The sequence below is a fragment of the Elephantulus edwardii genome, unplaced genomic scaffold, assembly GCF_000299155.1.
Source record: "Elephantulus edwardii isolate Elephantulus edwardi_28Jun2011 unplaced genomic scaffold, EleEdw1.0 scaffold00078, whole genome shotgun sequence".
In the NCBI taxonomy this organism is placed as follows: Eukaryota; Metazoa; Chordata; class Mammalia; order Macroscelidea; family Macroscelididae; genus Elephantulus; species Elephantulus edwardii.
In genome coordinates, this window is record NW_006399828.1 from 8381559 (window position 1) to 8396461 (window position 14903).

Genomic DNA, 14903 nt, shown 5'->3' on the forward strand with positions numbered 1-14903 from the left:
TGCTCAAGATATATTTATGTCTTAAATATTATAACATCTATTTATATATGTCTTTGTATAGATTACAGTCTGTATATGCCAAAATAACTTCATAACAGGGTGTTTCCACCCATAAGTCATCCCATGGTATTTATCCTCTCCCTTTCCATGAAAGGAATCTGACATTTTCCTTCAATTACTGATACTGTGTGCGGATTCATTTCTGTTTAAATTCACACATCAAGTGCCACTAGACCATTAGTTGCAACATAATTTAAATAATATTAAGGAAAAATGATGGATCTTAGGACAGACCAGTCTTAAAATGCTGGAATTCTTTAAAATAAACCCTTTAATTTCATGCTGATATAGTGCTTGAAAATATGAACAATGATTTATTAAATTAATAAGAACCTTACAAAGCAAAAGATAAAAAATAGGTTTTTCTGTAATTAACCTGTAAATGCAAAGATGCAGAGTAAACCACCCAAAAATAAAGTAATAATTTTACTTACTACCTGCCCTTCACGATCACTTACCAGATTAGCTGAGTCTCATTGGCCCTCTAGTGGCGACATGCCAGCATTACGGATTCTTTCAAAGGGTAAAAAACAGCTCCCTTCTTTCAGAACTGCTAAAGAGAAACATGTTCCCGCAAATGCCAAATTCTAGGGATATATTTTTAAATCACCGTGTAGGCTGTTAAGTAGAAAAATTTTCCTCAACCAATGAGGGGTTTCTTCTTGTACCTCTCAATAGAAGATATGTCAAGTGAAGATGGCAAATGGGGATACCACATGGTACATCATAATAACAGCAGTACTTTTGCCACATTGAATTCTGCAAAAGGTTGCAGATGAGTCACAGCACAAAGTTCTGCAAGTGCCACTGGAGCTCTCTCTCCACCGCACTTTCATTCTTTTCAGCAAACCTGTGTTTGCTTCAACCTTAGCTTCCCCAGCTCAAACCCCTGCAAAATGATTGTCAATTATTTTAGTGTTTCTATGATGCCTGAAAAGACTTGGTTTTCTGAGAGTAAGGCAAGTACAATCATTTCCGGCATCATCTTCCCTTGAGCAACGTTTTCTGGTTTTTCTAGACAGAATTGCTTCTAAGAACTCTCTCTTACCCAGCATTAACTCTACTACCAGGAATGTATTTCTTGTCTTCTACTGGACAATATTTGATTATTGAAAATAAACAAACAAGGAGCTCGGGTAATATAGTGTGTGGCAAGTGGTTCTACTAACCAAAACATCAGGTGTTTGAAGCCAACAGCTTATCCATGGAAAAGGATAAATTGTTTCCTTCTGGAAAGACTTATACTGTTAGAAACCCTATAAAAAGTTGCTATGACTCAAACTGGACAACTATGGGGTTAGCTGTATGTTGGTTTTTACCTTTTTGTTTAGTTTTGTTTTAAATTTTAATAAGCAGCAGTTCTGAAAGGAAGAAATTGCTTTGATTCTAATGTGATGATTGATTAATTCATTTTCATAAATTCAAGCATTGTGAAATATCCCCCACCCAGTTTTTGTCTTAAAACGTGAAGTGAAACAAAATAAACACAGTCAAAACAACAACTTGGCTGGGTAACAGTGATATATTATAGTATAATAAATGAAAGAAGTCTTTAATCAGTTCAGCTTCCAACAAGATTATCTCAGTCCTTTAGATGTGACAGACAGTGGGCTATAGAGTGGGAAGGTGCATACTGGAGTGCTTACTCACTCCATGGTGTTCTGCTGCCAAAATCCAGACAGCCATGGGAACACTGTTAGTCTAAGGTGAAAAGGTGATAAGATTAAAAACATAGGAAAGAAGTGAAGGAAAGGAAAAAGGAAGAGACTGAGGAAGGACTGCTTGATTGTTCTGTTGGTATGGAAACTTACTCGAGAACAAAATTCCTTCTTAGCAAGGTGAAATGGGACCAAAAACCCTTTCTCATAATTGACTCTTCTTTCTGATATCTTTTTGTCTCCTTTTCTCCTTTTTTCTGGTTTTAACTAGATTGTTAATTGAGATTGAAGACTCAAGAAATGATAAAAGCACAGTTCAATTGGTGGGGGTTGGTGAAGGAAATAGGAAGGATCTTTTGTGAAAAAGAATGTATTCAAACTTTGTAAGAAAAATCAGTATAAAATAAAATTTAAAAAAGGAAAAGAAAAAATTATAAAAGCTAAATGTACTAACAGGTGATTCATTTACAACCATAATTCACTTTCTTGTGTACTATAAAAAGGTGTGTAATAACTATTATGCTTCACTTTATAAAAAGGAAATATGATTTAACACCTGGAAATTCTGTTCACCTTTAAGTTCTCTTCACTTTAATTTCATGATAATAGCCTCTTTCTTTTAACTTCATTTAGCATGTAGCTTTTCATAACACATTTTCCTCTGCCTATCTTTTAAAACCCCTCAAACTCCTTACTGATAAGTCAGAACTAACTCATCCTTGCCCCTCCAGCAGGTTAAGAGGCTGTGATATTCATGACGGATTCTCCATCTTTCTACTCAGAGCAGCGGGTGGATTCAAACCGCCTGCCTTTGAGTTGACAGCACAGCTCCCTATTCTAGTGGATATTAAACAGTGATACTATCCTAATTTTCTACTTACTTTTAATAATAAAAATTATCTTTTAATTAACAAAATACAAAAATATATATATATACACACACATATGATAGTTATGCACATAAATGTATATATCCATTTACATCATTTACAATGGCATTTGCATGTCATTGGTACTAAGTACATTCAAACTCATGGGAAAGTTTAGAGGTGAGAGTAGACCTGCCTCATAGGGTTTCCTAAGGAAACTTCATGGAGAAGCCTTAGTACTTCTGTCAGCTAAATATTGGGCAGGTAACACCTTTCTCCCAGAAGTGTGCCCTCTACCTTAACCTCATCTTTCAGGAAAAGATATCTTCAGTCTCAAACCTGTTTCGGGGTCTGGATTTCAAATAGGTTAGCCTACTCACACAGCATCAGGAACCCACAGAGTCACGCTAGATGGAATATTGGGTAACTAAACCTCTACTGGGACCAGGAGGCAGTCATCAGAACAGAGCAAGGAAACACTGCATGGTTCAAAATTGGGAACGGCATATGCCAGGGATGTGTCCTGTCTCCATACCTTTTCAACCTGTATGCAGAACAGATTATCCAGGAGGCGGGGCTCTATGAGGAGAAATGTGGGGTCAAGATTGGTGGAAGATCTATCAACAGTCTGCGTTATGCAGATGATACAACCCAGCTTGCTGAAACTGAGGAGGACCTGAAACAGCTGCTGCAGAGGGTCAAGGAGTGCAGCCTTCAGTATGGATTGAGGCTCTATATCAAGAAGACAAAGATTCTTACCACTGGACCAATTGGCAGCATCAGGATGGATGGTGAAGAGATTGAGATTGTTCACAGCTTTAGTTTACTTGACTCCACAGTCAACACTCTCAGCACCAGTAGCCAGGAAATTAGAAGACGTATTGTCATGGGAAAGTTTGCTGTTAGGGACCTCTCCAAAGTACTGAAGAGCAATGGTGTCTCTTTGGAAACTATGGTGTATTTGATACAGGCCATGGTCTTTGCTATCACTTGTTATGCATCAGAGAGTTGGAAAATGACTAAGGAGGATAGAAGGAGAATTGATGCCTTTGAGCTGTGGTGCTGGAGCCGAGTATTGATGGTACCATGGACTGCTAGGAAAACAAACAGATTCATCCTGGAAAGGGTCAAACCGGGTGGCTCCTTGGAGGAAAGGATTCTAAGGCTCCATCTAACAAACTTTTGACATGTTGCAAGGAGGGACAGGTCCTTGGAGAGGGACATCATGCTTGGTAGGTTGGAGGAACAGTGCAGAAGGGGAACGCCCCCTATGAGGTGGATTGATTCAGTGACTGGGGTAATCGGGATGGGTGTATCGGAGACGGTACGATTGGCACAGGACAGAGCAGCGTTTAGGGATGTTGTACATAGGGTCGCTATGAGTTGCAAATGACCCAATGGCACATAACAACAACAACAACAACCCCAAATCTGAATATCTCATGGATTTCCAGGAGAACAAACAGTTATGTCTTGGAGAAAATACAGCCAGAGTGCTTTGTGGAGACAAAAATGATTGAGCTTAGGTACAGGCTGTTACTTAGAGAGAAGGACATCATATTTGGAAAGGTGGAGGGCTGGTGAAGAAGAGGAAAAATTTCAACCAGATAGGCTGACATAATGACTGCAGTAATGGGCAGATGCACAGTAAGTCCAATACTGTGAGGATGGCACAAAATAGGAGAGGGTTCAGATCTGTTGTTCATAGGGTCTTTATGAGCTTTACTTAACTCTACAGTACATAAGAACAACAATCAATCAAAGGTCAAAAGTTCTATCCTACCAGCTTCCCCATAACAGAGACAGTCTGCTGTAGAGGTACACAGCTATGGAAGCCCTGTGTGGAAGTTCTACTCACCTCTACTTTCACTCCAACTTGAAATAGATATAATGTTGTTGTTGTAGTTGTTATGTGCCATCAAGTTGTAGCAACCCTATGCACAATAGCTCTGAAAGCTGCTCTAACCTGTGCCAATCACACGTACCTTCATTACTCCAGTTATTTGTCAGTCCACCTCATCCAAGGTCTTCCTTTCTTTCACTGTCCCTCCACCCTTCAAAACGTGATATCCTTTTCCAAAGACTGGTGTCTCCTGGCTACACCCCCAGAGTATGTGAGACATAGTCTCAAAATTCTAGCCGCCGAGGAGCAGCTTGGTTTCACCCTCTCTAGAACAGAAGTGGTAGCTCTCATGGAAGTCCATGTTAAGTTCAAAAGCCTTCTACAGCCCCACAACACAAAGGCATCAATTCTTCTTCTGTCATCCGTGCTCATTCACTGTCCGGCTTTCTGATGCATAGCAAATAATTGTGAGGATCATGGTCCGAATCAGGCACACATATCTCTAGACTGACTGATCTTCAGCACTCTGGAGAGGTCCCTGATAGCCAATTTCTCTAATGCAATTTGTCTTCAGATTTCCTGACTGCCGGTGCCAACAGTGTTGATTGTGGAATCATGCCAACTCTAGTTAACAATCTCAATCTCTTATCCATCTATCATGATGCTGCCAGTTCTCCCAGTGGTGAGAATCTTTGTTTTCTTGATTCTGAGCTTCAATCCATGTAAAAGTTCTTGACCTTCTGTAGCAGATGCTTCAGGCCCTCCTGAGTTTCAGCAAATAAGATTCGGTTATCTGCTTAATGCAGATTGTTGATGAGTCTTCTTCCAATCTTGATGCCATATTCCTCCCCATAAAGTCCAGTGTCTCAAATGACATATTCTGCATACAAATTAAAAAAGTATGGAGACTGGACACATCCCTGATGCACTTTTTTTCTGATTTTGAACTATACAGTGTCTCCTTGCTCTGTTCTGATGACTGCTTCCTGACCAAAGTATAGGTTTCACATGATTACAATCAGGTGTTCTGGAATCTCCATTCGAAGTTTGTTTATTTATTTATGTGCTTATTATGTTTTTTTAAAAAATATTTGTGAAAGGAAGCTGCTACATTTTTCTCCAAAAGAGTGGTGGAGTGATTGGTGAATTCAATTGCCAACATCCTGTTAGCAGCTCCGCACATAACACTATTTGATAACTAGTGTTCTCTCTCTTCTCCTCTTCTGTGTGTATGTCTGTGTGTGTTTATATAGGTGTGGAGCAGAAAAGTTTTTTCTATACTAGGCAGGAGAGCTTACTCATTAGATAATAAAAGTGAGAAAATGGGACAAATTTAGGGTTGTGTCAGAAAATAATCAGATTACCCAAGGTCTTCATGTATGGCTTCAAGTGGATGATTCTCCCACGTGAGGACTTTGGACCCAAGAGGAACACTCTCGGAAAAAAGACCAATGGTGAAAACCCTCTAAGAGCAGGACACAGATGGTCTAGTGATTCAATTTTACTCTTTTTTCTTACAAACAAGTATTTGGTTTCAAAGTATTATCTGAAGGAGGAAGTTGTTGGCTTTCTCATCCTAACGCACTGGTAGAGGGTACATGATCTTTAGTTCTCTCTCACAATATTTGGACTCCTGTTCGGGGCCATCAGAACACATGTGGATTTTTCTCCCACCGCATCTCCCAAAGAAATGCCTACTGTATGGGGACTTTTTGTGAAATTTTCCTTATGATTCTTCTGAGGAGTCAAATTCAACTATTTCATTTGATCTAGAGTGGTAATGTAATTTAAGGCAAAAATACAATTTCTCCTGTCAAATGATATTTCATCCCAGTCATAAGAGATTTGCACCAAAGACTAATGTCTCAGTTAACAAATATTTTCATTACTTGTGCTTTCAATGTACCTTTTGAATTGAAGTTTGATTAGAGGATAAAGGTTAGTGGGTTTTTTTCATTGTTGTTGATTTGGGGGGGAAGGAGAGAGGTGAACATTTTTCTCTTAAGTCTCTATCTTAACTTTTTATTTCTTTTTTTTTCTTTCCATTTTCGTGAGGATTTGCAAAGAGATTGGCTCTGGCTTAATCTTTCATCATGGAAGAATTTAAGTGACCACGTTAAAAACGTTGTCAACAAAGCAGTTGCAGTGATAATCAGTGTTACCCTGGGAAAAGGAAATTTATAAGAGGTGAATCTTGTGGACGAATTTTATGAGAGAATAGAGTTAATACTTGGACAACTAGAAACCTCTCTGTTCTGGTCTTGGAGTATTAGAATGCTCGGTGGTGAACAATTAGTCATTTAAAGAAAAATCATACTGATTTATTTACAAAGTTAGAATACATAGTTTATCACAATGGATCTTTCCCATTTCCTTCACCAGATCCAACCACCAAATTGTGCAACCGTATGATTAACCCTCGTCTCTGATCCTCACCCCTCTGCTCCCACTTTTCCCCTTGGATCCTCATACTCATTCTGCAGTAGTAGTTTTAGGCAATATCTGTCCTTATAAGACTGAGTTCGTTCACTTAGCGAAATGCTCTCCAATCCCTCCCAAGTTAGGTGCTGTCGTTGTTATATGCCTTCAATCACCTGTGACCAATAGCAACCCTATGTATAACAGCTCTGAAACTTGCTCTGTCTTGAGCCAGTCTCACTAATTTTGACACACCAACCCCATGGCTTCAGTGACTTTATCAGTCCATCTCATCTGGGGTCTTCATCTCCAGTGCTGTCCTCTGCTCTTCCAAGCATGATATCCTTCTCAAGGACCAGTTTCTCCTGGCCATGTGCCAAAAAATGTGAGATAGAGCTGCAAAATCTTAGCCTCCAAGGAGAATCTTGTTTTCACCCTCCACAAGACAGCCTTATTTGTTTTCTTGACAGCCCATGGTATGTTCAAGACTCTTCTCCAGCACCACAATTTGAAGGCATCAATTCTTCTTCTGTCATCACTAGTCACTGTCTAGGTCTCTGATGCATAGAAAAGAAAGTAATTGTGAAGACCATGGCCTGGATTAGGCGTATCTTAGTCTCTAGACTGACAGCCTTGCTTTTTAGTACTTTGGAGAGGTCCATGCCAGCAGATTTCCCCCTGATTTGTCTTTTTGATTTCCTGATTACTGGCATTAAGAGTGTGGACTGTGGGACTGAGCAAGCTGTAATTAATTGTTAACAATCTATGTCTCTTCCCCATCTATCACGGTGCTGCCAATTTTTCCAGTGGTGAGTGTCTTTGTCATCTTGATGCTAACATTAAAGACTACTTTCTGCAGAAAGTGTTTCAGGTATTCTTCAGTTTTAGCAATCAAAATTGTGTCATCTGTGTAATGTAGATTATTAATGAGTCTTCCTCCAATCCTGATGCCACATTCCTCCTCATAAATCCCTGCTACCTGAATGATCTATTCTGCATATAGGTTGAAAAGGTATGGAGACAGGATACATCCCTGACAAACTTCTTTCCTGATTTTGAACCATGCCATGTTTTCCTCCTGCTCTGTTCTGAGGACTGCTCCCTGGTCCAAGTATAGGTTTTGCATAAGCACAATTAAGTGTTCTGAGATTTCCATTTTCCTCAAGGTTAGCCACAATTTGTTGTGATCCACACAGTCAAATGCCTTTGCATAGTCTATGAAACACAGATAGATATTCTTCTGGTATTTTTTTATTTTTTCTGCCAAGAGCCATCTGACATTGGTGATAATGTCTCTAGTGCCATGACCTCTTCTAAACCTAGCTTGTATTTCTGGTAGTTCTCTGTCAGTGTACTATTCCAGTTGTTTCTGAATGATCTTCAGCAGGATTTTGCTAGTATGTGATATTAGTGGTAAGTGGTAATTTACAAAATCATTGCTCCTGCATGCCGTGTAGTATTCCACTGTGTGTATGCACCATAATTTCTCAATCCATTTGATTATAGTTGGACATCTGAGCTGTTACCATGTAACAACTAGTCTTAAGAGTCACCTGTAGGCTTAGGTCCTGTGGATGACAGCCATTGATTTCCTCTCTAGAAGTAGATAAAATCAAGTAAAGGGAAACATTTACTACCATTTTTTCTTTGTATGTAAGTCACCGTCTGATGTTTATTTACTCAATTTATTAATGTACTATGGTAAATATGCTTGGGAATAACCTAGTCTCTAGGGAGTTGTGTTGATAACTGAAAAATTCACTTGTCTCCAGAGGTTCAAATTCACAAACAACTCTCAGGAAGAAAGTTGCACAATATTTTCTCATGCAATTTTCAGCCTTGGAAATTCAGTGGAGGATCAGCTGAGTCAGTTCTCACTCTATGACAACATTGTTATTATTGTTGTGTGTGGTCAATACAGTTCCTTATATAGAGCATTAGATTTTTTTTTATCTGTAATTTGGTGGACTACGTACTTTCCCACACTTTGCCCAATTTTATCCAATGGAAACTCAGTAACAAGGATTTTAGCATCATTTTGCAGATTTGGAAACTAAATGAGATGGTGTTTAGAGCTGTTTAACACCTTGGAAATATAATCTGAGTTCTTTTTTCTCTTCTTTAGTTTGAATCTTCTGTAATGAATAGCTCTGTAAATTGTACCTTAATAAATGGCTAAATAAATAAATAAATAAATCAGGATTTTCTTCAAATTGCATTCCTAGAACCCTGCATTTTAATTCTTAAATCCGTTTTAGATGAAGGGATAAGTATCATGGTCAAATCTCTATTTCTTTTTTCTTTCTCCCAAATTCTCCACTGCATAGTTTTCTTATCTAGGTGAATGGCTTTTGACTCCATTTTTTTTTAATGAAAAACTTGAGAGCCATTTAAAAGATCATGCCTGTTCTTGCCTCCCTTTCCCTTATGACCTAATCACCTTATCACCAAAGACTGATAATTCTGCCTCCTGTAATAATTAATGAGTTTGTTAATTTTCTGGTTAAAATACTTGGCTACTGCCCAAAATGTTGGAAAATTGAATCTACCAGGTGCTCCACAGGAGAAAGATGAGATAGTCTGCTTCTCTAAAGATTACAACTGTGAAAACCCTATGGGATATTTTATTCTGTCTTCTAGAGTTTGCTAAATCCATCAAACGATGGTGGAATTTTGTTAAAATTTTTTTTTATTTTTTTGATAGTGGAATTTTTTATTTGAGTTGCTGTAGTTACTTCGGAATTAGTTACAACACATATGTAACAGAATAAAACTTTACCCAGTCCAGCATTAGCTTTATGATCACTGTAATATTTAAGTCTATTGTTAGGGCTTTTGTACCTTTCAACCTCACTGAGGGTATCCATCACCTTCACTAAACTCTACTTTGTTTTTATTGTTATGCGCTATCAAGTCACCTGCAACTCATATCACCCTTATGTACAACAGCTCTGAACCCTGCTCTATCCTGAGCCAACATTATTGTTCCTGACACAGTTACCCCCATTGCCCGAGTTACTGAGTCTCTTGTGCTGGTCTTCCACCCTCCAAACCATAATGTCCCTCTCCAAGCACTGGTCCCTCCTTGCAACATGCCCAAAGTATGTCAGATGGAATTTAAAGTCCTTTACTCCAAGGAGAAGCTTGGTTTCACCCTCTCTAGGATGAACCTGTTATATTAGAAGTCCATGGTATATTTAATACTCCTCTCCAGCAACACAGCTCAAAGGCAACAATTCTCCTTCTGTCATCTCTAGTCATTGTCCAGCTTTCAGGTGCATAGCATGTAATTGTGATGACCATGGCCTCAATCAGGCACACCTTAGTCTCCAGACGGACATTGTTGGTCTTTAGTACTCTGGAGATGTGCCTGATAGCAGACTTTCCCAATGCAACTCATCTTTTGAGTTCCTGGCTGTTGGTGCCAAGAGTATTGATTGTAAAGCCAAGCAAACTAAAGCTGTTAACAATCTCAATCTCTTCATTATCTATCATGATATTACCAGTTGGTCCAGTGGTGAGAATCTTTGTTTTCTTGCTGTTGAGCTTCAATCCATATTAAAAGCTGCAGCACTTCACCTTCTGCAACAAGTGCTTCAGGTCTTCCTCAGTTTTAGCAAGCAGGGTTGTGTCATCTGTATGATATAGGTTGTGGATGAATCTTCCTCCAATCCTGATGCAACATTTATTTCCTAGAGTCCAGCCTCACAGATGCTCTGTGCTGCATGTAGATTGAAAAGATGAGAAGACAGGACACATCCCTGGCATATACCCTTTCTGATATTGAACATGCGGTGTTTCATTGCTCTATTATGATAACTGCTTCCTGGTCCAAGTATAGGTTTCACATAAGTACAATCAAGTGTTCTGAGATTCCTTTTCTTCTCAGAGTTAGCCACAGTTTGTTGCCTGTTACACAGTCAAATGCCTTTAACAACTATTATATTCTTTAACACATAGTTATCCTGGGATGTGCAAATGAGTGAGTTTGAGTCTTGGATGTTTTATGTTTCCATTAGCTATTTTTTATAAATTGTTATGAATTAATTTATGTCTCTTCAAAAGATGTATTGTCAATTCTAACCCCTGAAGTTGTGGTTGTAAACTTATTAGAGAATAGATTTCCCTGTTAGGTTCATTAGATAGTATTAGTGAAGGATGTGTCAGAAATATTTCTTTTAATATAAAAAGGGAGAATTGCAGTATATTCACATAATGGAATATTATACATCACTAAGGAACAATGATTTTGTAAAATACCACCTACATAACACGGAAGAGTCTAGAGAATAGTATTGCTGAGTGAATTATCTCCATTTAATGAAGACTAAGATGCTGGACCAGAAATTGAACCGTTTGAGCTGTGATGTTGGAGAAGAGCACTGAACATCCGTAGGATGGCCAAGAGAACAAATAGATATGTCTCGGAGAGAGGGTGCATCCAAAGTGATCTTTAGACGCAAAAATGATGAGGCTTTGAGTCTCATACTTCGGGTATGCTGTTAGAAGGCACTATTTTTTTGGAAAGAGACATGATACTTGAAAGTGTGGAGGAATTGTGGCATGGCTGTGCCAGCAGACGTGACCTTGCGATGCCACAGGAGCAGTTCTCAGCTGTCGTCTGACCAGCACAGTCCCGAGGCGCACTGTTCGAGGCCGAGAGGAGAAGCAGACAGGGCTGCTCAACCAGAGGCAGTGTTGCAACACCAGCCCAGGTCATTAAGCAGTCATTGTACCTCATGAACATATTTCCAACCCCTGGAAACAGCAAGATGAACAACCTCTGGACACATGCCCCACTAGGCATTCAACGCTTCCCACAGAGTACAGAGCAGGCGGGGACCCCCTTTCTCTCTGCTGAGGCACCTGGACCGAGTTTTGGTGAAATAGGCCAACATTTCAATATGTCGCTGCCCAATGGTGTAAACAACTGCTCTCAAGCAACTCCTGTGCTTTCCCAGAATATTTACCCTCAGGAAGTAGCACCATCCCCAGGGATGGTGGTTAGACCTCAGATGATGCCTTCAGTAAAGCCCAGTGTTCCGGGGGTGGCCACAGCCTTCAATGGCAATCAGGGTATGCCATTCAATGGGCCACCAGTCTTCACTCCCAATATGATCTCAATGCCTTATTCTGGAACTGTAACAGGACCTTCTAACACAGCCTCTTTAAGCAATTCAATGTTGTTTGCCCCTACCACATCTTCTGCTGAGGCCCAGGCAGTGTTCCCCTCTATGCCTCACATGATGCCCCCCAGCAGTTCCTACAGCCTTGGAATCCCTATATCTGGACCCTCGCCGATGATGAATTCAGGACCCCAGGACCCTGTTATGAGCCATCCAGCTTTCCAGAACAACCACTTCCTACCTGAGCAGCGTATGCCGGCTCCTGGTATAGTGTGTCAGAACTCCATGGTCAAGACAAACAAAATCAATGGAAAAATACCATTATCCAGGTCCTGCAGCTGTAATTATGAGAATTGTGGAAAAGGTTATACCAAGCGCTCCCACCTTGTGAGTCACCTCCGCAAACACACGGGTGAGAGGCCCTATCAATGTTTGCGGCAAGGCTGTGACTGGACATTTTCCCGTTCTGATGAACTTACACGGCATATGAAGATCCATACAAAATATCGACCATTTAAATGTGACCAGTGCAGCCGACAATTTATGAGGTCTGATCATCTCAAACAACGTTATAGGACTCATGGACAAGTTAAACCTCAAGAACACGCACAGGTCAAGAATAAAACAGACGGATGATCCTCCTGCTCCGTAACTCAACCTCCCTGTTCCCTTCATTTTGGCTTCAGACCAGCTAGTCCAGTCTCTGGTACATATGGACTAAGATGAACACAGAAGATTTGAGGTCACTGTTGAAGGCCCAGTAAAACTATGAAACCAGTCAGGGACTGCTCAGAGTTCTTCTCAGAGACTACATACCTACTTTGGCCTCATTTAGCCAGATGGGAATATGGACCCCAATACTGTGAAGGAGAGTTTTATTAAGTTTTGGCCCTTAAGTGGATCTCATAGCTTGAAACCAATTTAATGACTCCTTTTTGCTTGCTGTATATAATTGAAGTTTCTTATCTTGGTTTCCCAATTTCCAGAATCAGACTATACTCAAATTCTGAATTTACCACTTACTAGTCATGTGACTTGGAGTCTTGTGCCTCGTTTCCTCTCCAGGAAAATGAGAAAAAAACAGTGTTGGACACGTCTTAGGTACCTCATCAGATTTTCTCGGACCCTCATCAGCCACATGTTCCGTTTCCCTCCCACCATCAAGGGCATGAGACCTGCCATCCTAAGTAGCCCCTAGCAATCCTGAAAGGTGGGGAACGTAAGGCTTGTGGGTAAAAATTGACTAATGAGAGAGCCTGGCAGCCATTCCCACCCTCATGAATTGATGCAAGATGCTATTTCTACAAATAGTGCAGCCTCTGGGCAGGCTTCAATAAAGCCCTCAGACACACTGCTGGGCCTCTTGTCATGAAGCAGTACGCAGCTGGCATTGCAGCACCTTGAACTGGTTTCCATTCTTTCCTACCTTCCTTCCCTTTTCCCAATGCCCTGAGTTCATCTCCCCCAAATAAAAGTACTAGTACTTAAAAAAGATAAAAAAAAAAAAAGAAAAGAAAGTGTGGAGGAGTGGTGAAGGACAGAGAGATTCTCAACCAGGTATACTGATATGGTGACTTCCATAATGGGCTCTTATATGTCAGGAAATGTGAGGATGGTACAGAATAGAATAGGGTTCAACTCTTTTGTTCATGGGTCACTATGAGTCATACTCGACTCAATGGTTCCTAACAACAACAGCAACAGTCAGGACAAGTACTACGTAAGACATTATTGTAATGAATAATAGGAGAATAACTAGTAAGATGTGAATAACTGTCCAAAAGGGAAAGGAGAAAGACAGAAAGAGGTGAGAAAAGGGAAAAAGTGAAAATCACTAGGTTAGCAGAACTTAGTGGGTGATTAGAGAGGTCAAGAAATAGGAAATATTCAAAGGGTGCTCAAAACCATGAGGTAATAATAGGCTTATATCAATAGTAATTCATTCCATAATAAAGGACTATATAAAACATCATTTTCATGAGTGGAAAACAGTGAATTATTCTATGGCAACCAATTAAAAATATAAAGTATACCAGAGAGGGGATATTTAAAAATAAAAAGGAAGATTGAAAAAACAATGACGCAAAAACAAGAGGTGGAATGGGAATAATAGATGACCAAAATTACCAATAAAAAGAGATAATTTTCTATAGAGCCAACAGAGAGAAAGATAAAAATGAAGTAGAAGAAAATTACAACATTTATAATTTACTAATACATGTGTGTGGGGGGAGTGTTTGTTAAAATCATCCAATTATAGCACTTACTTTTTAGTAGCATTAGAGAACTAAGAGAGAAATAGAATTCCAGGCCTTTCTATCTAGTCTATCTTAGACTGGAAGAGCCAATTAAAGTTACCTATTGTGGGTGGCCCTGCTGGTATTTGAAATATCAGTGACATAGCTTGCACATACATAGTAAGATGTATGCTACCACAGAACAATAACAGACCTTGTAAACAAGGCCTAAATTGATAATCTCTGCTTTATTCCCTCGTAGCTCTAAGTCAGCCTCTTATCTGTTTCTCTAGCACTATTTACCCAAACATTCTTTCATTTAATCACCTGTGTATGTATTCTTCCACTTATTCAACAGCATAACAAACCATTATTGACTAAATATTATGTGTCCAAGTATTTATTATTCTTAGGTGCTGCTGAGTCAGTTTCAATTCATAACAACCTCATAGACAACTGAATAAAATTCTGTCTGATCCTGCCCCATTTTCAAAATCATTACCACGCTACAACCAATTGTTTCAATCACTTATGTTAAGATATCTTCTTCTGTTTTTTTAGTTGTTTGGTTGTTGATTTACATTTTTTTTGTGTGTGTCATTCCCCCCACCGCCCACCCCATGACCTTTCTATTTTACTAAGCTATTCTTCACTAGAGACTGATCTCTTCTGCTAACATGCCCTGGATATGT

The 14903-nt window shown here is 39.5% G+C and overlaps 1 protein-coding gene across 1 annotated transcript; it reads left to right on the forward strand.

Annotated features, from left to right (window-relative positions):
• Positions 1-11620: 11620 nt before the first annotated feature.
• LOC102876476 (Krueppel-like factor 17-like) lies at positions 11621-12610 on the forward strand. The gene has a single exon (XM_006889527.1). It carries the CDS (start codon positions 11621-11623, stop codon positions 12608-12610), a length of 990 nt encoding a protein of 329 aa, XP_006889589.1.
• Positions 12611-14903: the final 2293 nt, after the last annotated feature.

Coding starts and splice junctions, on each gene's coding strand:
- LOC102876476 (XM_006889527.1), top strand. CDS start 11,621: ATGAACAACCTCTGGACACATGCCCCACTAGGCATTCAACGCTTCCCA.